Source organism: Gossypium hirsutum, chromosome A01 (assembly GCF_007990345.1).
Source record: "Gossypium hirsutum isolate 1008001.06 chromosome A01, Gossypium_hirsutum_v2.1, whole genome shotgun sequence".
Taxonomy (NCBI): domain Eukaryota; kingdom Viridiplantae; phylum Streptophyta; class Magnoliopsida; order Malvales; family Malvaceae; genus Gossypium; species Gossypium hirsutum.
The window spans coordinates 20,565,187-20,591,469 of record NC_053424.1 but is presented as its reverse complement, the minus strand read 5'-3'; the positions used below and the strand labels follow the sequence as shown (position 1 = coordinate 20,591,469).

Below are 26,283 nucleotides of genomic sequence, written 5' to 3'. Positions count from 1 at the left end.
TGTGAGCCCATTTTAACTGAAAAGTTTCTAAGGTTGCACAGGTCACCCAAGTCGACTGTGAACCTAATGTAGGGTCGGTAAGCAATCCTTAGACCCTTATATATATAAATTATCTGTATGATATCTGTACTGAGCCTGATAATACTAAGCATGTATTCTAAATTGAATGTATGTACTAATAATCGCATATTAGCATGTCATTTATTATTTGTTGCATTGCATCGGGGTGGGTTGATGATATTTAGAGGAAGTGTTCGAAAGGCTTTCAAGCCTGTTATCTGGCAGCTCAGTTACAAATTACTGAATATGTGCCGCATTTCGGTACAGCATGGTGTGTAGGGATGAGTGAGTGTTTTTAACCCCACATGGTGTGTAGGGATGGACGGAGATGGTGTGTAGAGGCTAGTGGGTAGGACTCTGATTTCTGTTACTGCATACTATATCTAAGATGGGCAAATGCCCTAATTTATATCTGAAACTGTATCTGACTGGGCTAAGGCCCAAACTGAACCTAAAATGGGCTCAGGCCCATACTGAACTTGACTGTATTCTTATGTGTATCTGTATATATATTTTCTGTGGGAATTGCACATTGAGTTTACGAAAACTCACCCGATTTCAGTTAATATGTACAGGTAATCCCCAGTCTTAGATGGATCGATGCGGCAGAAGACTCGACGGCGACCACCATTGTTTCGTACTGCTTTGATTTAGTTTTCAGAATACACATTATTTTGGGTATTTCTTGTGTAATTTTGGGATTTTGGACTATTGGGTTTTGAATTTTGGATTTTTTAAACTGCTTTACGATTTTAGTATGGCTAGACAGTAAAAACTCGATTTTGCTTAAAACAAAGGTTTCTTTCAACCCAAACAATTTTTCAAAAAAATAAACATTACCAAAGCTTCCGCTAAAAAGATACGATTTTAGTCATAACAAGTTAATTAACTGGAACGGTTTAACTCGACAAACTCATTTTTGAATCCCATTCCATGTGACATTGCCAGATTCGGCCATAACATCTAGGATAGGTTTGGGGTGTTACAATGAGTGTTTTGATGTTTGATGATAGATTATGAATGTTTGTTGTGAAATATGCAAGTTTTGTTAAGTGATTTTTAGTGAAAATGCAAAATAGGGATTAAATTGAGAAATGCTAAAACGTTGTGGTTGAAATGTGAAATAAATAAAAATATGGGCTACTAGAGGCATGATAGTAATTCAGTTAGCATGGGTTTATTTTAATTTCATTATTTGTGATTTTATGAAATAATGACTAAATTGTAAAAGTGGTGAAACATTATGGGCAAATGTGTAAATGTGCTTAAATGTGTGTTTTGGATTAAATTAAATAGAGATATTATTAAATAATTTAATTTTGAATATCTTTAGATCAAGAAAAGCTGAATTCGGATCTAGAATTGGGGAAAAATAAAGTTATCAACTAATCGACTTATTTCGTTGTTTTCACATCCGAGGTAAGTTCGTATGTGATAAATTTCATTATAAGTGCATTTTAAATGCTTGATATTGTATAAATTTTGAATATGAGATTTCGGATAAGTTCAACAATGACTTGATGGTAATTCGGCATTCGAAATCTCAGTTGAACCTTAAGAATAGTTTAGGATACTAGTGACATGTCATTAGGGGATACATTGAGTTGGCTTCGGGCCTTGATATTAGCACTTCGGGTGCGAGTTATACCAATTTGGCTTTAGGCCATGAATATTGGCTGATTTGGCTTCGGGCCATGATATCAGTACTTCGGATATAAGTTACCTTAATTTGGCTTCGGGTCATGGTATAGGTACTTATTGTGTAAGACTCCTGAGTATCCGACTTCTATTCTGAATGGTTCAATGGGTAAATGAATGATGTGGGTGAGAATGAGATTGGTACAAGATGGTAAAAGTTTGTGCATAAACCATATTAGCTTTGAATCGAAGAAATGGTGAAGAAAGTATATAGTTTTGTAAATGAGTAATTGAAAGGTTTGTTAGTTGATGTAAATTCATGTATCTATTATCAATTGTTGGATTATGCAGATATGATTATATCAAGTTTATTTCATAAGAGCTTACTAAGCTTTATAGCTTACTTTGTTTATTTTTCCCGTGTTTTATAGTGAATTCAAAGCTAGCTCGGATTCGGAGATTCATCGGAGTCCGCTTCACACTATCCATATATCACTTGGTACCTATGAACTTTGGTATTTTAAGTATATGGCATGTATAGGGACTTGGTATTTTTAGTATATATCTTTTGGCCATTTGTGTTGGCTTGTAAATATTAGGTTTGGTATGTAAATATATAATCATGTGAGTTGGCTTATAATGGTGAATTTGATAATGTATATAAGTGTGCAAATAGCCTTTGTTTGAGTTTAGTAATTTCCTTATAAATGTTAGTTATGATGGTATTTGGTGCTTGTTGAAAATGGATATGGTGAATATCAAATGGTTGATGAATTGGTAATTAGTATGCTTATAAGTTTAGATAATTTGATACATGTTTGAAAAAGACCATATTGATGAATGAAAAGGGTAAAATTTGATATGTATTTGAATTGTATATTGTGGTATGGTAAGTCTTGTAATTGTTTATATTGAAATGGAATAAATGATGCTTGGTTGAAGTAGATTGAATGCTTATTTATGTCTTGTATTGGTACCAATTGGTTTGATGTAGGAATGCATAAATTTGGGTGGCAAATTGGCTTGGTAAATGCCCTATTTTTTTGTCCACACGGGCAGAGACATGGACGTGTGTCTCAGCCGTGTGTGACGCACGGTTATGTTACACGGCCATGTGTTCCCTGGTGTTGAAATTAAAATCAAGTTAGTATGCTCCATATGGCCTCACACACGGGTGTGTGACTTGGCCGTGTGGCATAAGTTAGTATACCCTACAGGTTTGGCACGGCCTATAGAACCCCCTACCCGTATCCGTCATTGAAATAGGGTACGAGGCATTATCGGAGCTTATCGAATCATTATTAATTAGGGGAAAAAGTAAAACAAAGTAAAACAAAGTAAACATGTAATATTTAATAAATTCGTATAACATGGTAATTAACTTATCGCTTCTCTATATTCAACATAATTATGCAAAGCATAATTATTCGAATTGATCATGAGCCCTAATGCCTATTCTTATCGCATTGTTAGTCATATAATTCATATAAATATCAAGAAACATGTATGGGCTCAACTTTCATTAAATTTCTCATATGCATATACTTTTACACATCATTTACTCACATAACTTATAACAATCATATCTATGTATTTTAAATACACTTTCATAACAATTTGTCTTGATTTCAGACTATCTCACATTGAAGCTTTACTCATCAAATCATTTGAAATACTATCATTATACAAATAGTACACTTGAGTTGCAGGATTCTATAATTATGAATGAACACATTTATAAAATATATTCCATGTTCATATATCATAGTCTCATGTCTCCTATCTCCATATATAAAAAATATAGCCATCATTTTCTTGTGTTTTAGATAAATACATATAACCATACATAAGCATGCCATTCACTATTTCTTCCTGTCTATCACAATTTCAAATGACAGATTCATGTGAATGAGCTCAATAATAACCATGAAAATACTTACCACATTCTTTCACACATGTTTCACTTATAACATATTTTTTTATATTTGGCTTAACATTTACTAAGCAATATCGAATATTCATTTATTAGGCAATATCAAATATTCAAATTATTCTTTAACATTTATAACATTTAATTCAAACATGAATTTATAACATTTTTCATTTTAAGAAAGTTTAACATTTACCAAATATAATCGAGCATGTAATTGATTTATGCATAAGTCACTCACATATTTTCCTCCTCCTCCTCTCCATTCCACATCCTTAATGTATATAACACGCTTATAAGTAACATTATCTATAATTTCACTATTTACTTATATTTATATTCCAAAGCTGTCCATCCGTGTCATAGTCACTAAATTATTTTTAACTTGAGCTATGGAGCTCCAAATTAAGATCCGCTAATTTTCCCTGAAACTAGACTTGCATATCTTATTACCAAATTTTTTTTAGAATTTTTGGTTTAGCCAATAAGTACAGTTTATTCTTTAAAATCACCCCTATTCTACTGTCTGATAGTTCCGACCCTTCTTCACTAAAAATTAGTTATCTCCTTGTACAAGATTCGAATACTTTTCCTGTTTGTTTTTCTTGAAAATAAACTCATTCAGGATTATAAAAATATGAACTTAAGCCCTAATTTTCTTTTTCAATTTTTGATGATTTTCCAAAGTCAGAATAGGGGAACCCAAAATCATTCTGACCTTATCTCACAAAATTTATTATATCTCATGATTTACAATCCCATTGCTTACATCATTTCTTCTATAAGAAACTAGGCTCAATAAGCTTTAATTTCATATTTATTCATTCTCTCATTCGATTTTTACAATTTTTGGTGATTTTTCAAAATTAGACTATTGCTGCTGTCCAAAACAATTTTAATGCAAAATGTTGATTTCCATTTTACCCCAAATTTTACAGTTCATACAATTCAGTCCTTGCTCAATTAACCCCTAAATTGAGCTAATTTTTATCAATTAATACTTTAGTCTATCATTTTAAAATACTTCATAACCCCTGAAAATTAAAACTTTAGCACTAGACCTTAATTCCAAACTCTTTCATAATTAGGTCTTAAAATCAATTTCCATCAATTTTACTTGATAAAATCATCATATATCAAAATTAAAGCTTCAATTCTATATTATTCATCATCGCTTCTAGCACTCATCCATAGAAACTTTAAAAATTAGCCATGGAATCAAAAACTAATGACATAGTAAGTTGGACCCAATTGTAAAAGTCCAAAATCTTAGAAATTTCAAGGAGAAAGTAAGAATTAAACTTACATGAAGTTAGAGTATGAAAACCAACTTGAACCCTCTTTCATGGCTATTTTTCAGCTGATGAAAATGAAGAGAAAATGAAGAGAATTCTAGATATTCCAATTTGGTCCCATTTTTATTTAGCTAATTTTGGAAATTTTCCAATTTTGCCCTTATTTCACCCATTTCCTGATTTTTCTCAGCTATTGCCGGCCAAAATATCTCCTTTGGGATTATTTGCACTTTAGGTCCTTCCTCATTTGACAATTGAGCTATTTAATCCTTCTAGCAACTTTTACACTTTTTTTCAATTTAGTCCTTTTTATTTAACTAATCACCCAAATGTCAAAATTTTCTAACAAAATTTTAATACTACCTTATTGACACTCTTTAAATATTTATAAAAATATTTATGGCTTGGTTTATAACACTGAGATCTCGATAATTTTTTTTATCAATTTCTTGACCAAATAAATCTTTATAAAATATAATTTACTATTTCAAAAATATTTTAAAAGCTACATTTGGCTCATAAATATTAAATAATATAATCTATGAGTTCATTTTTTGGATTTGGTGGTCTCGAACCACTATTTCCGACATCGTTGAAATTTGGGCTATTACACCGCCTAGCACACAGGCTGGCACACGGGCGTGTATGGTCATTTTTAAGGCACACGGGCGTGTGTATTGGCCATGTGACCCAAGTTAGAGAGTTACACGGGGTCAGACATGGGCTGGGACACGGCCATGTGCTTCCATTTCGAATGTCCACACGACTTGTGACACGGGCGTGTCTGGTGGCCGTGTGAGACACACGGGCAGACCACACAGGCGTGTGTCCTCTGTTTTGAGAAAAATTTTCTAGGTTTCATGAAAGTTTCTTAAGTTATTGGTTTAGTCTCGAACCATTCCCAAAGCATGTTTAGGGCCTCGAAGGCTCGTATTAGGGATAAATTGATTGAGATTTAATGATGAATGCATAAATTGTGAAAATATATGCTAAATGAATGTTTAATTGTTTTATAAGTTCGGTAATACTTTGTAGCCCTATTTCGGCATTGAATACGGGTGAGGGGTGTTACATTTATTGGTATCAGAGTTACGGTTTAGTCGATTCTAGGACTAACGTAGTGTATGTGAGAGTTTAGCTATACATGCCATATATAAATTGTGATAGCGTGATGACTCCTGACATTTTAAAATGTGTTTTCGTATAGTAAATGGATCTTAATCGAGTTGTAGTTGATGAGGTTGAAAGTAATGCGCCAGCTCCCGCTCGAGGGACAGTGTCTTCGGAATCTAGACTCGTATCGGGTAGCCAAGGAGGAGAGGCTAAAGAAGCCTTCTTCCAAATGATGAACGAAAGGTTCACACAGTATGTCCGGACAAATCCTGCTGCTCAACAACCTCCACCCTAACCTAATCCTCAACCGATCCCTATAGCCCCTTAAGTTGTGGAATTTCCACGATTAAATAAGCCTCCAGTTGATAAAATCCGTAAGTACAGGGCTGAGAAGTTAAGAGCTACCGTGGATGACGATCCCGAGAGAGTTGAATTTTGGCTTGAAAACACTATTCGGGTATGTGATGAACTGTTGTGTACTCCAGCTAAGAGTTTAAAGTGTGCCATTTCATTATTGAGAGATGTCGTGTATCAATGGTAGAATACATTAGTATATGTGGTACCTAGAGAACGAGTCACCTGAGAATTCTTTCAAACTGAGTTTAGGAAGAAATATATAAGCCAACAGTTTCTAGATAAAAAACACAAAGAGTTTTTAGAATTTGTGCGGTTGAGTAAATATGCTCGAGAGTATGTTTCTACCGAAGAGATCATGTGCAAGCGGTTTGTTAACGGTTTGAATGAAGACATTAAACTTCTGGTCGGGATTTTAGATTTGAAAGAATTTGTTGTACTAGTTGACCAGGCTTGTAAAGCCAAAGGCTTTAGCCCAGAAAAGATGAAAGCTGATTCATGGGCTAGATATTCGAGAAAAAGACCGACGAATAAACCTTATCATTCTTCATCAAAGAAACCTCGAGATTCGTATAGTCGATCAAATGCATCTGTGGGATACCATAATAGAGATCGTGGAAATCAACATGTGTAACACCCCTAACCCGTATCTATAGCCGGAATAGGGTTACGAGGCATTACCTATCTATTACAACATAAATCATACATATATGCATTCATAATAAAATTTCATTCAACACATTCACATTGTCCCTTATAAGGCCCTACGAGACCTTAAAACATGCTTAAAAGAAGTTTGGGATGAAACTAATAACATTAGCAAACTTCAGGAAACATAGAAAATTTTCTTGCATTTAAGAGTTACACGCCCGTGTGAACAGGCCATGTGCCTCACACAGCCACCAGACACGCTCGTGTCATAGGCTGTGTGAAAATAGGGCATACATACTGACTAGCATCATACGGCCGGACACGCCCGTGTGCCATGACAGTGGGAAAATTAGAGGGGTTACTGACTTGTGTCACACGGTCAACCACATGCCCATGTGCCAGCCCGTGTGCTACACACGGTCAGTAGACACCCCCGTGTGTCTAGGCCGTGCTAAACCTGTAGGGTATACTGACTTAATTCGAAAGGGAACCTAGGGGACATACGGCCGTGTAACGTGACTGTGTGTTGCACATGGCTGAGACACACGCCCGTGTCTCTGCCAGTGTGGACAAAAATAGGCCATTTGCCAAGCCAATTTGCCACCCTTTTCTCATGCACACCTAGCAACCAAAATAGTCCTATTTCATTACATTTATAGGTAGACAAAACATGCCAATTCATGCAAACTATCCTCAATCATTTCAACCACTAAATTTCATATTCAAAACATACCAAATCATTATGCCAAAATCATTAAAACTTACATAAGTTCCAAATGCATTTACTCATCATCTTATCATCTAATTCAAATTTCAAAATACCACCAATTCAATACCTTATTCTCATACCATACTAGGCTAAATTGACAAGGCATACCATTCACATTACATAGCATATATAAACACATTCAATAAGTAAAATTCACATCCCACAACTTTACCAAATACAAGCCAAATCACATGGCTAGAATTTCATTACACAAAATGTACCATAATGACACTAGCCAATACATGTCATATACCATATATACTAAGCTTCAAAAGTACCAACAAAATGTTCAATAGTGTAATGACGTTTCCCGATGATCCCCGAGTCCAAGCTAGCTTCGATAATCTATAAAACATAGACAAATAACACATAGTAAGCTTCATAGCTTAGTAAGCTCGTAAGTGATTAACTCAATTTATCAAATAAATGTAATTCAACCATTTTCACATTACCAAATCAAAATCACATTAACTACAAACCTTTGTCATGTCTTAAACATGATCCAATATAATCTCATTGAACTTTCTCAATGTAATATTTGAATAAGTTCCGTACGTACCTATACCACCTCGTACTAACCTTTTTCTCAACTACATCATTCATTACCTGTTGAACCATTTGGATTAAAAGTCGGATACTCAGATATCAATCAATAAGTACCTATACCATGGCCCATAACCAAATCAAGGTAACTTATCTCAAAGTAGCTATACCATGGCCCATAGCCAAATCAAGGTATTATTTGCACCTGAAGTGCTGATATCGTGGCGTGAAGCCAACTCATCTGATATGCATGGCTCGAAGCCAAATCAACTTATAACATTTCACAAATATCCAATTCTATTCCTAAGGTTCAACCGAGCTTTCACACCTCTCGTTTCTATCATCGAATGCATTCTTAGAGTCATTTTCACTATTCAACACTATCTGTAATCTCATTATCATAGTTTATGCGATGTCAAAGAATTTAACATGCATTTAAAATGAAATTGCCACATACGAACTTACCTCCTACTCAGAATTGACGAATCGGATCGATTACTCAATAAACTTCAATTTTCCTAGATCTAAATTCGAATTCTTTCTTTCTTAATCTATTTGTATTCAAAATTAACCCATTTAATCATCAACTCAATCAATTTCATCCACAAACACATATTTTAGCCAATTTGCACTTTGACCCTAAACTTTCACATTTCTTACAATTTAGTCTCTATTTAAAAAATACATAAAATTCCCACAATTAAATCTAATTACATGCTAGCAGAATTTCATAGGGACCCTTAGCAGCCCAAAACTTTCATTTATTTCATATTTTAACTCTTCAATTTGCAAATTTCACAATTTAATCCTTATTTGACATTTTTGTCAAAAATCACTTTACAAAACATTAAAATCTATCAACAATTATTCATTTTCCATCATCAACATTCAAAAAACTCAAGAGATCATCAATGGAATTTTACAAAATCATTAAAAAATTCAAAAATTAGGGTAAGGGCTAGCTAGAACACAAAGCAACGATTACAAAACATAGAAATCGTCAAAAACCGAGCTCAAAACATACCTTAATCAAGTTATATGCTAGCCAAAACCTAAAACACCAAAAATAGCTTCTCATTCTTCATTAATTAGTGGTGGAAGATGATAATAAGGTTTATTTTTTATTTGTTTTATTAATATTAACGTTAATAACCAAATTACCAAATTAGTTGTAATTAAAAACCATTTAAAACATTCAATTAATGACCATTTATGTAAAATTACACTATAAATAGTCTAATATCAACATAAGAACCTCACATTTAATCAACCATAGCAATTAAACACATTTAACATATAGAATATCACTTTTGCATTTTACGCGATTTAGTCATTTTTCTCAAATTGAGTTATTAAACGATAAAATTAGCTCACGAAATTTTCACACATATATAATCACATTCTATAAACACCAAAAATAATATTAAAATAATTTTTTGACCTCGTATATATGGTCTCAAAACCACTATTCTGATTTAGCTAAAACCAGGCTGTTACAATATGTGAGTCCTAAAGCTCAAGCAACTTCCATCTCAAGCGTTGGCAGTATAAGAAACAATAAACCTGAGTGTCAACATTGTGGGAGACGACATTTTGGAGAATGCTGGAATAAAAGTAATAAAGCTTGTTTCATACGTGGATCGCCAGATCATTTTATTCAAGATTGCCCAGAGTTATCTAAGAGAGATAAATTTCAGAATATAAGACCGAGCAGTACGACTGCGAGATGGAGGCCCCCGAGAAATATGGGGAATGTGTCTAGTGGAAAAGATGTGACTAGAGATTCAGCTGTGAGATCCGATACTAGAGTAGCAACTAGAGCTTACGTTATTCGCGCTCGCAAAGAAGCGTCATCATCTGATGTTATCATCGATACATTTTCTCTTTATAACACTAATGTGACTGCATTGATTGATCCTAGATTGACTCATTTGTATATTTGTATGAATTTAGTGTTTAGTAAGAGTTTGCCTGTTGAGTCTACTAAATTTGTGATTAAAATATCGAATCCCTTAAGCAAGTATGTTCTAGTTGATTAAATTTCCGGTTGAATTGATGCTTTTTCTGTTTGATGAGTTTAATGTGATTCTGGGAATGGATTGGTTGACTCTGCATGATGTCATTGTGAATTGTAAACAGAAAATCATTGAATTGAAATGTCAGAACAGTGAAATTCTTCGAATTGAATAAGATGAATCGAATGGATTGCCTGCTGTGATTTTGTCTGTGTCAGCTTAGAGATATGTGAGAAAAGGTTGTGAAGCTTATCTTGCTTATATACTGGATACAAGAGTGTCTGAATCGAAGATTGAATCAGTGTCGATAGTTTGTAAGTTTCTGGATGTGTTTCCAGAAGATTTTCCTAGATTACCACCGATCAGAGAGGTTGAGTTTGCTATCGAGTTAGTACTAGGAACTTCACCGATATCCATAGCTCAGTACAAAATGGTTCTGATAGAATTGAAAGAGTTGAAATCTCAGTTGCAAGAGTTAACAGATAGAGGTTTTGCACGACCTAGTTTTTTACCTTAGGTGCGCCAGTATTGTTCATAAAGAAAAAAGACGGATCAATGAGAATGTGTATTGACTATCGATAGCTCAATAAGGTTAAGATAAAGAACAAGTATCATTTGCCGAGAATTGATGATTTTTTTGACTAGTTAAAAGAGGCAATAGTGTTTTCGAAGATTGATTTGAGATTGGGTTATTATTAGTTGAGAGTTAAAGACTTAGATGTGTCGAAAACTGCATTTAGAATGAGGTATGGACATTATGAATTCCTTGTTATGCCTTTTGGATTAACTAATACTCCTGCAGTCTTTATGGATTTGATGAATAGGATCTTTAAATCGTATTTAGATAGATTTGTTGTTGTATTCATTGGCGACATTCTGATCTATTCTTGAGATAAGTCTGAGCATGCCAAGCATTTGAGGATTGTGTTGCAAACTTTAAGAGACAATTAACTATTTGCTAAATTCAGCAAATGTGAGTTTTGGCTCAGAGAAGTCAAATTTTTTGGGGCACATTGTTTCCGCAGAAGGTATATAAGTTGATTCGAGTAAGATTTCAGCAGTTGTTGATTGGAAACCACCGAGAAATGTATCCGAAGTCAGAAGCTTTTTGGGGTTAGCTGGTTACTATTGATGTTTTGTAAAAGGGTTCTCAATGATTGTTACACCGATGACCAGGTTACTACTAAAAGATGTAAAATTTGAGTGGTCTAAAAAATGACAAAAGAGTTTTGAACAATTGAAAGCATTGCTAACCAAAGCACCAGTTTTGGTTCAACCTGAGTCGGGTAAAGAGTTTGTGATTTATAGTGACAAGTCATTAAACGAGTTAGGTTGTGTGTTGATGCAAGAGGGAAAAGTGATAGCTTATGTCTCGAGACAGTTGAAACCGTATAAAAAGAATTACCCGACGCACGATTTAGAGTTGGCTGCTATTTTTTTCACATTAAAAATTTTGTGTCATCATTTGTACAGTGAAAAATGGCACATCTTCACTGATCATAAAAGTTTAAAGTATATTATAACTCAAAAATATTTAAATTTGCGACAACGGAAATGGCTTGAGCTACTAAAAGACTATGAATTAGTAATTAATTATCATCCGGGAAAAGTTAATATAGTCGTTGATTCTTTGAGTAGAAAATCGTTGTTTGCTTTGAGAACAATAAATACTCAGTTAACGTTATCTGATGATGTTTCGATTTTAGCTGAGTTAAAGGCTAAACCAGTATTTCTTCAGCAAATTTGTGAAGGTTAGAAATGTGATAGTAAATTGCAAGCTAAAAGAATGCAATGCGAGTCAACTAGTGATTTAGAGTACCAAATTGGAGCCGATGATTGTCTGATGTTCCGAGGTAGAATCTGTGTATTGAAAAATCCAGAGTTGATTCAGAAAATTTTACACGAGGCATATAGTAGTTTTTTATCCGTTTATCCTGGAAGTACTAAGATGTACAATGATTTGAAATAGTTATATTGGTAGTCGGGCATGAAACGAGATATTTCAGAGTTTGTGTCGAGATGTTTAATCTATCAACAAGTGAAAGCCAAACATCAAGTGCCTTTGGGACTACTACAACCAGTAATGATATCTAAGTGGAAATGGAATAAAGTTACGATGGATTTCGTATCGGGGTTACCCCTGACTCTAAAAAAGAAAGATGTTGTTTGGGTTATAGTTGATAGATTGACGAAATCGACGCATTTTATACTAGTACGTATAGACTATTCATTCGATAGATTAGCTAAATTGTACATTGCTGAGATTGTTAGATTGCACGGGGTACCAATTTTGATTATTTCGGATAGAGATCTGAGATTTACATTGTGATTTTGGAAGAAATTGCAAGAAGCTCTGGGTACGAAGTTAAACTTTAGTACTGCGTTTCATCCATAAACTAACAGTCAGTCCAAGAGAGTAATTCAAATTCTCAAAGATATGCTTCGCTGTTGTGTTTTAGAGTTCGAAGGCAACTGAGAGATATATTTGTTGTTGGTTGAATTCGTGTATAACAACAGCTTTCAATAAAGTATTAAAATGGCACCATATGAAGCTTTGTATAGTCGCAAATGCTGAACTCCATTGTATTTGACAGGGTTGAGTAAGAAAAAGATTCACGAGGTTGATTTGATCTGAGAAACAGAAGAAAAAGTGAAAGTAATCTGCGACAGTTTGAAAGTAGCTTTAGATCGATAGAAATCGTACACAGATTTGAAACGGAAAGACATTGAATTTCAAATCGGTGATAAAGTATTTTGAAAATGTCTCCGTGGAAGAAAATACTATGATTTGGTTACAAAGGCAAATTGAGTCCACGCTTCACCAGACCATATGAGATCATTGAAAGAATAGGACCAGTGGCATATCGGCTAGCTTTACTGACTGAGTTAGAGAAAATCCATAACGTGTTTCATGTATTGATGTTGTGCCAATATAGATCTGATCCATTACATGTGATTTCTCCGTCAGAGATCGAAATTCAACCCGATATGACATACAATGAAGAACTGATCAGAATTTTGGCTCGAGAGATTAAAGAGCTGAGAAATAAACGCATAGCTTTAGTGAAAGTCTTGAGGCAATGTCACGGTGTCGAAGAGGCTACGTGGGAGCCCGAGGAAGCTATGAGAAAATAATACCCTAACCTATTCACTGGTAAGATTTTTAGGGACGAAAATCCTTAAGGGGGAGAGTTGTAACAACCCGTTTTTAGTCAAATCAGAATAATGGTTTTGGGACAAAAAATCTGAGGTTAAAATAATTATTTTATTATCATTTTAATGTCTATGGCATGATATTATAGTTGTATGAAAATTTCGTTAAGGAATTTTATCGTTTGATTGATTAATTTGGTAAAAATGATTAAATCGCGTAAAGTGTAAAAGTTGAATTCTATTTTTTAATGCACTAAATGACTATGAATATTAAATGTGGAAGTCCTTAAGTGATAAATGGACCATTAAGTGGTCCATAATGGACATGAAATAGATGATATAAATGTTTTATCATTAAAGTTAATTTAGTAATTTATCAATTAAGGTTAATTAAATAAAACAAAAAAAATTATTTTATAATCATCTTCGTTGGCCGAATGAAGCATGAAGAAAACCCATTTTAGGGCTTGAAACTTTCGGTTACTTTGATACTCAATTGTAAGTCCATTTTTATTTCGTTTTTAATGATTTCTATGTTTTTGAGTTCGTTACAACTAGGTCTAGCTAGCCCAGGGCTATTTTGCAAAATTGTTAAAGAGTTTGAATGATGTCATTGATGAATACATGAGTTTTTTGATGTTTGATGATAGATTATGAATGTTTGTTGTGAAATATACAAGTTTTGTTAAGTGATTTTTAGTGAAAATGCAAAATAGGGATTAAATTGAGAAATGCTGAAACTTTGTGGTTAAAATGTGAAATAAATGAAAAATATGGGCTGCTAGAGGCATAATAGTAATTCGGCTAGCATGGGTTTATTTTGAATTTCATTAATTTGTGATTTTATGAAATAAGGAGTAAATTGTAAAAGTAGTGAAACATTAGGGGAAAATGTGTAAACATGCTTAAATGTGTGTTTTGGATTAAATTGAATAGAGATATTATTAAATAAGTTAATTTTAAATATATTTAGATCAAGAAAAGCGGAATTCAAATCTAGATCGGGGGAAAACTAAAGTTATCGACTAATCGACTTATTTCATCGTTTTCACGTTCGAGGTAAGTTCGTAAGTGATAAATTTCATTATAACTGTATTTTAAATGCTTGATATTGTATAAATTTTGAATACGAGACTTCAGATAAGTTTGACATGACTTAATGGCAATTCGGCATTCGAAATCCCAATTGAACCTTAGGAATAGTTTAGGATACTAGTGACATGTCATTAGGGGATACATTGAGTTGGCTTCGGGCCATGATATTAGTACTTTGGGTGCGAGTTATACCGATTTGGCTTCCGGCCGTGAATATCGACTGATTTGGCTTCGGGCCATGATATTAGTACTTTGGATATAAGTTACCTTGATTTGGCTTCGGGTCATGATATAGGTACTTATTGTGTAAGACTCTTGAGTATCCGACTTCTATTCTGAATGGTTCAACAGGTAAATAAATGATGTGGGTGAGAATAAGATTGGTACAAGATGGTACAGGCATGTGCATAAACCATATTAGCTTTGAATCGAAGAAATGGTAAAGAAAGTATATAGTTTTGTAAATGAGTAATTAAAAGGTTTGTTAGTTGATGTGAACTCATGTATCTATAATCAATTGTTGAATTATGTGGATATGATTATATCAAGTTTATTTCATAAGAGCTTACTAAGCTTTATAGCTTACTTTGTTTATTTTTCCCGTGTTTTATAGTAAATTCAAAGCTAGCTTGGATTCGGAGATTCGTCAGAGTCCGCTTCACACTATCCATCTATCACTTGGTACCTATGAACTTTGGTATTTTAAGTATATGGCATGTATAGGGACTTGGTCTTTTTGGTATATATCTTTTGGCCATTTGTGTTGGCTTGTAAATATTAGGTTTGGTATGTAAATATATAGTCATGTGAGTTGGCTTATAATGGTGAATTTGATGATGTATATAAGTGTGCAAATAGCCTTTGTTTGAGTTTAGTAATTGCCTTATAAATGTTAGTTATGATGGTATTTGGTGCTTGTTGAAAATGGATACAGTGAAAATCAAATGGTTGATGAATCTGTAATTAGTATTCTATGAGTTTAGGTAATTTGATACATGTTTGAAAATGACCATATTGATGAATGAAAAGGGTAAATTTTGATATGTAGTTGAATTGTATATTGTGGTATGGTGAGTCGTGTAATTTTTTATATTGAAATGGAATAAATGATGCTTGGTTGAAGTAGATTGAATGCTTATTTATGTCTTGTACCAATTGGTTTGATGTAAGAATGCATAAATTTGGGTGGCAAATTGGCTTGGTAAATAGCCTATTTTTTTGTCCACACGGGCAGAAACACGGACGTGTGTCTCGGCCGTCTATGACACATGGTTATGTTACACGGCGTGTGTCCCCTAGTGTTGAAATTAACATCAATTCAGTATGCTCCACATGGCCTCACACACGGGCGTGTGACTTAGCCGTGTGGCATCAGTCGGTATACCCTACAAGTTTGGCACGGCCTAGCACACGGGCATGTATGGTCATTTTTAGGCCACAGGGGCGTATGTGTTGGCCGTGTGACCCAAGTCAGAGAGTTACACGGGGTCGAAAACGGGCTGGGACACGACCATGTGCTCCCATTTCGAATGTCCACTCAGCTTGTGACACTGGCGTGTCTGGTGGCCATGTGAGACACATAGGCGGACCACACGAGTGTGTGTCCCCTGTTTTGAGAAAATTTTCTAAGTTTCGTGAAAGTTTCTTAAGTTATTGGTTTAGTCCCAATCCACTCCCAAAACATGTTTAGGGCCTCGAAGTCTCGTAGTAGGGACAAATTGATTGAGATTGAATGATGAATGCATGAATTGTGAAAATGTATGCTAAATGAATTTTTAATTGTTTTATAAGTTCAATAATACTCTGTAACCCTATTCCGGTATTGAATACAGGTGAGGGGTGTTACAACCTATCAATATTCAAAATACATACATTTTCTACTTATATGACAATGAAATGACTTTGTTAAGATTGAAAATAGTGGTGGTAAAGAAATTAATCAATTAAGTAGTTAGACTGTGGAAGCAATCTACTTAGCTTTACATCCATTGCAAGGAATCATTTCTAACACATCGGTGGAGCAGGCTTAGACACGTTGAGTACACCCAATACTTGTATCATAAATTTTTACTGAATGTAACATGGGGTCTATAAATTTTTATACATCATAAAATTTCAATCTAGTAAACTTATAAATAAATATAGTTAAATATTAAATAAATTAACGATTTACCAAAAAATTTCTAATTAATTTCCTTCGGGATCAACTCATAAGAAAGGACCAAGATACTTTGAATTCTTACGTTTTCAAAAACATGATGTAGATTCCAAAATATTGTGCATGTAGTTGGACCAGAGAATGCAGTTGCGTTATAAGGTTGCAATTGGACAGATCACGCAAGTGCGAATTAATGTAACATAAATACTATTAGTTCGAAAGCACTGTGGAGAGCAACAAATGTCCACGGACCACCTAATTGACACCAAAAAGTAAAATCTCCTTGTGCTTTAGGACCCCATAGTAACAACAAAGAATGTGCTAAACTACTAGCAGGGGTAGAAACTGCGGCGGTTAAAAAATTGCAACCTTCCAAATAGGAGCTGGTCAATCCATGAATATACCATGAAGTTATAAAGGTTGTACCTATAAACCAACCCCCTAAAACGAAATAGGAATAGGGAAAGAGCAATAGGGCGGATCAACCTACAAAAACGAAAAGGTCCCTACATAACCAGTCATACATAATATCAAATAAATCATTTTCATCTTCGGTAAATTTACCAAGGGCAATAGCTGTATTTAAATTCAAAACATAACAATAGAGACAAGAATAGAAAATAACCATTAAAGATATTTAAATTAAACTGTGTTTATATATAATAAATAATTTAAAATCATTAAAAATATATGTATATTAATTAATGAAATATAAAATAAAAAGTATATATTTGGTAAGTAAAATTAAAATATAATAAAAATCTAAATTAAATAATTAAAACTATATTTTGTGCTAATTAATAATAATTTAAAATATACAAATTATATTAAAATTAAAATAAATAAATATTAAAAAACAATCTACAATTTTAAGAATTAAATAAACTAAACTACAAGTGAAAGGGGTGAAATGAATTTTGTTTTCCTCTCCTTTAGTGAAATGGGGAGGTCCTCTATTATAAAAATCTGATTAAATTAATATTTTTTATAATTAAATAAATTAATTTAGTCCTTATACTATTAAAAAATTAACTAAAACTAAATTAGAATAGATTTAACATATACTATTTTAAAAAAGTATCATTTACTATTTAGCATAGCTAATATTTTTAAAAGTTTTATGGTTTTGTAAATAAAATATTCTGTTTAGAATTAAATTACAATTGAAAAAAATAATTTTCAAAGACCATTTTTTATACATTAAATGTTAAATCTATTTGATACTTTTTAATAATATAGGACTAATTTGATTCATTTAATAATACAACCATCTAATCCCTGTAATACATCAACTCTCAGATTTATGGATCAATGGCTTGGGCTTAGCCGATTTCGTGAAAAAGGCCTGGTACAACGAAAAGAAACCAGCACATATGGGAACCACACCTTCAGTTGGTCAAATTCGCATCCAACGGTTCAGGATCGGTTTAAATCTAAGCAACCGGCAAGTGATTAATCCACCTTCGAACACTTGGGAACATTTCTGGTGTTTAGGGTTTGGTTGCAGGGAGAGATGGGAGGAGGCCATGGAGAGAGTACAACTTACAAAGGTCTAACTTTGCATCATCCAAAGCGATGGCATGTTGTCACCGGCAAAGGCTTGTGTGCCGTTATGTGGTAATTTTTATTTTTCCTTTTTGTTTGAATTAATCGGTATCCTTATTTGTTACCAATCTGACGTTTATTGGATTTAGTTTATCTAGTGATTCTGTTGTGCCAAGACATTTGGGAATTTGGTGCAATTTCAATTAGCATATCTGTAAAAAGAATTCATGGATACGCCTTGAAAGTGGAAATTTAATTTATAAAAAAATTGGGGGTTTAGTTTGAAAGATGTGCAGTGAAGGCTTGAATTTGGATCAAATTAGTTGATGCTCGAAGGTTTTATGTTTTAGAATTATTATCTGCAAGCTTTTCCATTAACGATCATGGATACTGATGGCCGTGTACATTGTCACTGTATTATCCTTGTGATTCATAGATGATATAAGTCAGGTTGCTTGCAAACATTAATAAAGATTAGATTGCAATGCTGATGGATTTTTTGAAGTTCCTTGAATCTGGTGTTTCAGGTTTTGGGTCTTGTACAGGGCTAAGCAAGATGGTCCTGTTGTATTGGTAAGAAGTTCCTCTTTTCAGTTGCCTTCATAATCAATCCTTATCTGAAGTAACTTGCTTTCATTCCCGGACTGACTTTGTCGCTCTTAGGGTTGGCGACACCCTTGGGAGGGCCATGATGATCATTCTCACGGTCATGGAGATAAGCATTAGGTACAGTTTTTCTTTCTGCTTAGTATGATTTGTTGAGTTTTGATTTTGCATATTTTGCATTTATAAGAGGTTAATCGAACACAACTAAGAGGGAGGTCATTTATTCTTGATGCTTGAAAACTTGATTCTTTTTCCTCTACTCGGAGTTACTATGAAACTCCAATTCATTGTTACTTTATTTATGCCTATATATTTTGTGCTCCAAGTCTACATAACTTTAAGGAATTATGGCCTGTCTCTGTCATAATGGCATGTAATTGATTTCATTTGCATGTGTATCCACAAGGTTCAAGGATTGATACAATAAAAGAGGAGAGAAAAACCGAGAACTAGCATTATTATTAGATATTTTTTCCTTGATTTTTCTATTCGCCTATCCTTGTTACTTTGTTAGGAGGCCTTAGGATTTTAGCATTCATTTGCTTTGCCGGCATTTTTTAATTTGTCTGTTGCTAATTTCATTGGTGCTTTTAGTTTATGTTTGGGTATATTTATATTCATGTCCTAAGAGTGCAGAGTGACATGAAAGAAACTTGTTTTCCACTTCAGTGACTCCCGGATTGTGTTTAGGCACAGGAAGATTATCTGATTACAGGCTTGCTGTTGCAGATGTTGTTCCAAATGTCTTTTGTTAATTTCTTCGGTTTCAATAAAGTGATTGTGAAGGAAGATTGTAAGCATAATGGGATGAAATATGAAACTCCATTTCAACATTATGAAACTCCATTTCAACATGATTGTTTTTGCTGTTTTTAAGCATGGATTTTTCTGAATGAATGCGTTGTTTGTGCATCCCTTTGTTCAGCTGAATGTAGATTTAGGCTAAGTTGAAGTATTCTTGATATTAGTCTATAGTATACTGGATACTAATTGAATTTTAAAATTCTCAATGAGCAGCATGTCAACCACAAATGAGATCATTTATTTTGAAAACCGCAATACAAGTCAAATTTCTTTTTTTTTTTAGAGGGTGGACACAAAAGCCATAATTAAAGTTTATTTGATGCATTAGCTAAAGCAAAGTAGAATCTAATACCATATTAAAGAAGCGGATTTAATTGATGCTAAAAGTGCTGAAGACTGAACTAGGGGATCTGAAGGATGCAAAGCGCCTGCAAGCAATCTTTTTTGGTGTCCAACTTGCTGAATATTTGCTTAGATCATGTGCGAGTGTCTCAGTCTGCCCGCGATGAGTTCGAAACAGTGCAAACACGAGAAAAATGAGCCAGAGGTTGTTGAAATGACTTGGAAGACTTTTAGTTCATTCCCCACTTAATTCTTTATTGTTCTCTCTTGTGCTTGAGCGAATATACTTCCAGATCCTCCCAAATTCTTTCTCGTTGTCTGAGGCTTCTTGTTGTAGAAACTAAGCCTAAGATCGCATGTGGCTGGAGCTAAAGTCTCGTTCCATGACACAAGCTTCTAATGAATTGAGTGTCTCAAGTAGTCATCATGTCCAACCTTCTTGTTGAGCATGACAAAGGCAGGCTACCATTCTAAAAATTTGCATTCTAATCAATATTTAAATAATAGAAGCAGGTAGTGAAGAGCCGAAAACCTTCCTCACGAACAATATATGACAATAGGTTTTGTTCATCTCTCTAACCACTTTCTTTAGATTTGAATTTTCCCTCTAACCATCCAAGTCCAGGGAGGGTGCCTAGATTTTCTTCTAGATAGTTTAGAGTTCCTGTTTTGTTATAAGATTCTTAATGTGTTTTCAGTTAACAAGACTTTCTAATTGCAATAAACTAAAATACTTGCGTGAAAATGATAGTCTACGGTTTAGTTTCATAACTAACCTAAATACAATTATTCTAATTTTTGTAACTACAACATTGATAACATTACATAATAACAATTATATAATTCATCAACATCCATTTACATGTATTTCAATAACATGCAAAAGATCTTAGAATATTGTTCGAATTTTAGGTACCACAACCATGACAAAATTACATAATAACAATTATATAATTCATCAACATTCATTCACATATATTTTTGATAACATGCAAAAGATCCTAGAATGTCACCCTCTATCAATCGAATCCATACACAAAAAGAGAGAGTTTCAAATGATCTAATCCATGTAAGTAACTAAATCAATGTGGGTGAGACCAAAGTTCGAAAACATGGAACGTGTGCGCCGTGAAAATTTAAATTTTTTTTATGCATCTAGGATCAACTCAAATAGTTAAAAACAATAGAATATCAATCATCTAATGTGATGGGGCTAGATTAGTCTGGCAAAGCGAGTGGCCTTAGGCGATCCATATGTTTCAAATCTGCCTAAGTTAACCTTACTATCAAAAGTACAAAGGAGATTCTCTAGGGCGCTAAAATAAAGCATAAGTATACTCGAAAGAAAAAGAAGCTATGAACGAATAGAAAAGCCACAGAAAAGTAATGCACACCAAGTGTTTGAGTAAATACTTTTTAATTGTTCTTATTACTTTGAAGGAATACAATTGAGTGATTACAAATGAGGGAGAATGTCTCTATTTATAGTTGAGCCCCCCAAATCTAACGGTACAATTTAAATTACATCGACAGTCAAGATCAAAGCCTATTTACAAGATAAGAGTCCTAAGAGATTTAAACTCTATACAATATTATCCCTTAGGATTACAAATATTAATCATGACAACTCAGGTTTTACTGGAGTGTTCCACTGGGCCACCAAGACTTCAAGTAGATGAGTTTCTTCATACGTTTCACGAATCGAGCCAATTCAAATTAGTCAAATGAGCCCCATTTAATTAGTTGACATTCATAAGACATTTTCTGTGCATTCATCATGGGCTTCGACCTGCGGCCAATGACATTAGTACCTAGTTGTGTTCTGGTATAATTTAACAAGTTGGAGAAGTTGATTTGTGATTGAACTTGAACTGTTTGCGGGGAACTGCACTTCTTTATGGAAAAGGGTCATATCCTGAGCTACATATATGTAAATCTAGTGATTCAATAATCATTGCAAAATGGACTTGAATATCTACAATTTCGGTATAGGTATCACCCCAAAAGGTGGTCTAAAGGTTTTGGAAAGTCAAGTCCAATTGACCTTTGTGAAACCCAACGATTAATCTTGAACTTTCGAAGAAGACTCGACAGTCTACAATTTCAACACAAGAATCACCCCAAAATGTGGTTAGATGATCTCAGAAAGTCAAGCCAAAGTAACCCAAACGAAACCCAACAATTAATCTTGAACTTCCTATAGGAAATCACACTACCTTACGAAAATGATCATATCTCGAGCTATAGTGCACGAAATCAAGAAATTCAAAAACCTTTTCAAAGAGAACTAGAAGGTCTAAAATTTAAGTAGTGAATCACCCCCTAAAGTGTTGGGATCTAATGTCATTAGTGTAGTGATTATGTTTATGTACTTGTAATTTTTCAAATAAATTGATAAATAAAACTATTATTTTCATTAATATCTTTTATATATTGTCCTCAACAATTTTTACATACAAAGCAAAATGAAAACAAATATTGCTCATTGATTATCTTAGTGTTTAACTAACACTAAGTTGCATTACGTGTTCGGATCGTAATACAGGAAGATATATCTTTTTGTATTAATAGATAATCTAAATAAGTCCTTAGTCTAATTGAAATTGAACAGGTTAGTTAAAAGAATAATATGTCGTCTATTTAGTCCAAACGGAGAGATATCCCGTCTTAGGCATCAGAGTGGATGACTCCTAGAATATAAAGACATACGTGACTGATTGGACTGATAGTACATTGGACAAGACTCAAGTAAAATAAATCCTAGATCCGTTTATTGAATTATTCGTTTGTGATGTTCATAATGTGGCTTGCCTAAATCTTGAGTAAGTGATGAACTATGTGTGCATGACTCTTATACTTTGATGTATTGATAGCTTGAGTTCAATTGGTAATAGAGCCAAAAGTTGTTACTTGGGTATTTGACTTTTGCATGACATAACTTCAGCTACAATAGTGAAATTCATATCCCAATAAAAGGTAAATGATATCCTCTCATTGACATTACATAATAGATGGAAAGTAATGTGGCCACGGGACATTTGTCCTAAGATGAATTATTTAATTGCTATGTGTTAGTAATTGATATTTCATGAAGGAAGATCAAGGGTGGAGCTAGGGGGTTGGAAGGGGGAACTCATTCATTACACTTTAGTGGAATGAATCCATAACTAAATAATGTTGTAATTAATAGACGTAGGTTTGAGCCTTAATTACAAATTATTTGATCTCAAATTTATATGTTTAATTGGTCCCTTCACTAGCTCGATATAACTTTGATGGTTTGCATTAATTGATGAAATAAAAAATTGTGAATAACTCCACGGCTAAATAACATTGTTATTAATAGACGTAGGGTCGTAACTTAATTACAAATTATTTAAGCTCTAACTTTATATATCCAATCGGTCCCTCCCCTAACTCGATATAACCTTGATGGTTTGCATTAATTGATGAAATGAAAATTTGTGAAACAATGAAGTAAGAGAAATAGGTTGCATGTATCACTATAAATAATGAATATGTTTTTCACTATAAAAAAAGGATGACTCAAGAATTAAATTAATTTCTTCTAATAATTTTTAATTTGTAATTAAATAATTAAAGTTCGAAGTGGAGATTAAATTAATTAAGTCATCGTAGTTTCATGAGAACAAGTTAATTAAATTAATTTGCTCATAGATTCTAATATGGTAAAATCGTCATGATTTTAACGAAAATAGAATTGGGTTGAGGAAATAACTTAATTAATTTAATTAATTAAATGAATAAATTGTATTTTGGGCATAGGAAATACATTTATCGCGATTGACTAAATTATATGAATTGATTTAAAGACTAGATAACACATATAATTGACTCAATATATGAAGAGGCCTAATAGGCTTGATTTAAAGGGAAGGGGCAGCAAACCCTAAGTTCTAAAGAGGGTTTCACCGCCCCTTGTAACACACTCCTAGTAGTAATCATGTTTTCCTATTAAAATATCATTATTCGGCTATTTTTTATTTTACTAAGACTTTTGTTATTTTCACTATAAATAGAGACTAAGGGCTAGGTCAAATAACAAATTTCTTTACATCGACATTCTGTCAAAATATAGTTATTTTAAGAACAAATTCTATATTTAAAAAAAATTGATCTTTGGTTTCTAGCCCTAAAGTTTTACTAAAAGTTTTCATTGATTTGCAAATAGAGCCCACGCACTAGCAAATCGAGGTTAAAGATAATGAAAAAGGTCAAATGGTTGAAAGCCAATAATGACTTAATCTACCTAATCAGAAAATACAAGTATAATCTAAGTAACTAGTTTAAAATATAATTTATTATGGCAACTTTACATTATAATCTAACGTGTAATTATTCTATACACAACTTTTGAGCTAATAAAAATATAATTTATTATTTATTATTTATTATATATCACATTTACATTTCAATTATTTTTAATTTTCTTCATTAGGTTTTCAATATTAAAAATATTTTATTAAATTTATAAACCTAAAATTTAAACCTGTGGTCTATGTTTCTATGGATAAGCAAAAGATGATGATTAAAAATTCACTTTGATTTTGGACCATTGGAGAGATTATGGTTAAAACGTGTAACCTTATTAATTTTTTTATATATTCAAAATATTTATATCTAAATTCAAACTCAAATATATTATACCCAAATTCAAATAAACTCTCACCCACATAAATATAATACTTATTATTTAAAATCCAAGTCCAAAATATATGACAATATTATAATTGTATGACTATAACTCTGAGTTTGTTGATATATTTTATTTGGATATGTTTTATAAGTTTTTTTTAAATTTTATGTTATAAATAAATAAATTTAATTTATTACTTATATCATTAGTGTTACATTTGAAACCAAGAATTTAAAGAGATTGATGAAAATTTGCATACAAAACCTTTATCAGTACTCCACATATACAAGTTTAAAAATATTTTATGCTCAAATTTACAAATTTAAATCTATACCCACAAACTCTAACTATACCTTAATCTACGAAATTAGTTGTATTGATTGTGAGTGATGTACTTTGTCTTTCAGTTATACAGTCGACCTAAATTTCTGCCCTCACCTGCTTTGATTGGTGGGCAGCCAATTATGTTTAGTTGTTAAGCTGCCAATTTACGCATACGAAACAAGAATAATTAAACCTGATCATCCTCGTCCCCATTGCATGCGCATTTTAGGGGACAGCGAACCACCGCCTATATTTATTTATTTCCCATAGTCGTACAGAATCAATTGTTGCATTAGGCTGGGTATCCAACCAGGCTGTGTCAACATTTATAAGCAATTTATTATGTTGGATGCTTTGGGGGGCTGAATCCTGATATATAGCTAAACATGTGCAAATCAATTATCCATTTCTAGATGATTAATCAAACATTACCACTATGCTTAAATTAACCACTGCTGGTTAGCTCAATTAAAACGAGACTCTTGAAGGGAGAAAACTAAGAGTTGCAAGTTTTACTCTTTGAACTCAAATTTAAGTAATTTAGAAGTAGGGATTGTAAAAAAAATATATAAAATCTATTCGATCCGGCTTGATAGTGTTACATTTTTTTAAGGCGAATTTGAATAAATTAAGTTAATTTTGAATGATAATTGGATAAATCGAAATTAGATTTTATTCACTTTAACATATTTATGTTTTTAATTCTTAATTAAATTCTAGTCTCCCAAGTTCATTTTAACTCAAAATTTGTAGGCAAAGCAACTCATATACGTAAACCATATATAAATATATATGTTTGTAAACAAAGCATGATTTGTTAGCAACTAACATACGTAAACCGTATATAAATATATATGTTTGTAAGATCCACACGGTATCAATGAATCCAGCTTAATAAATTTATTAAAAGAATTGGTTTAAAGCAACAAAAATTGAATTGAATTGGATCAAATATTATAAAATTTTTAAATTAAATTAGACAACGAATTATTATATTTTAAATAGGGATGAATTTGAAAGAGAGTAAGAGTTGTAGAACTTCAAGTCAGGGTTGCAACCACTATTGAGAATAAATGTTTGTGAAGGATTTAAATGGGATCATGACTGAATTTTGACCTAGTTAGTTTTATTTCAGCTTTGAGTTTCAATTTCTATTAAATACACAATCACTTTGAAAATGTAAAGCACAGGAGTGGGTTATTTATTGAAAAGAATGAAAGAATACAACAGC

At 32.9% G+C, this 26,283-nt stretch overlaps 1 protein-coding gene across 4 annotated transcripts; it reads left to right on the top strand.

Moving 5' to 3' along the window:
- Window positions 1-18,066: 18,066 nt before the first annotated feature.
- Window positions 18,067-19,837, top strand: LOC107916634 (NADH dehydrogenase [ubiquinone] 1 beta subcomplex subunit 2). Of its 4 annotated transcripts, none has more exons than XM_016845948.2 (4): window positions 18,067-18,391; window positions 18,847-18,892; window positions 18,983-19,045; window positions 19,655-19,837. In XM_016845948.2, the coding sequence occupies exons 1-3, from the start codon at window positions 18,288-18,290 to the stop codon at window positions 19,043-19,045; spliced, it is 213 nt and encodes a 70-aa protein (XP_016701437.1). In that variant the 5' UTR covers window positions 18,067-18,287; the 3' UTR covers window positions 19,655-19,837. The 4 variants fall into 4 exon arrangements, with proteins under 4 accessions (XP_016701437.1, XP_016701436.1, XP_016701434.1 ...); XM_016845947.2 differs by having other exon boundaries at window positions 19,616-19,837; XM_016845945.2 differs by having other exon boundaries at window positions 18,114-18,391; window positions 19,595-19,837.
- The last annotated feature ends 6,446 nt before the right edge of the window (window positions 19,838-26,283 follow it).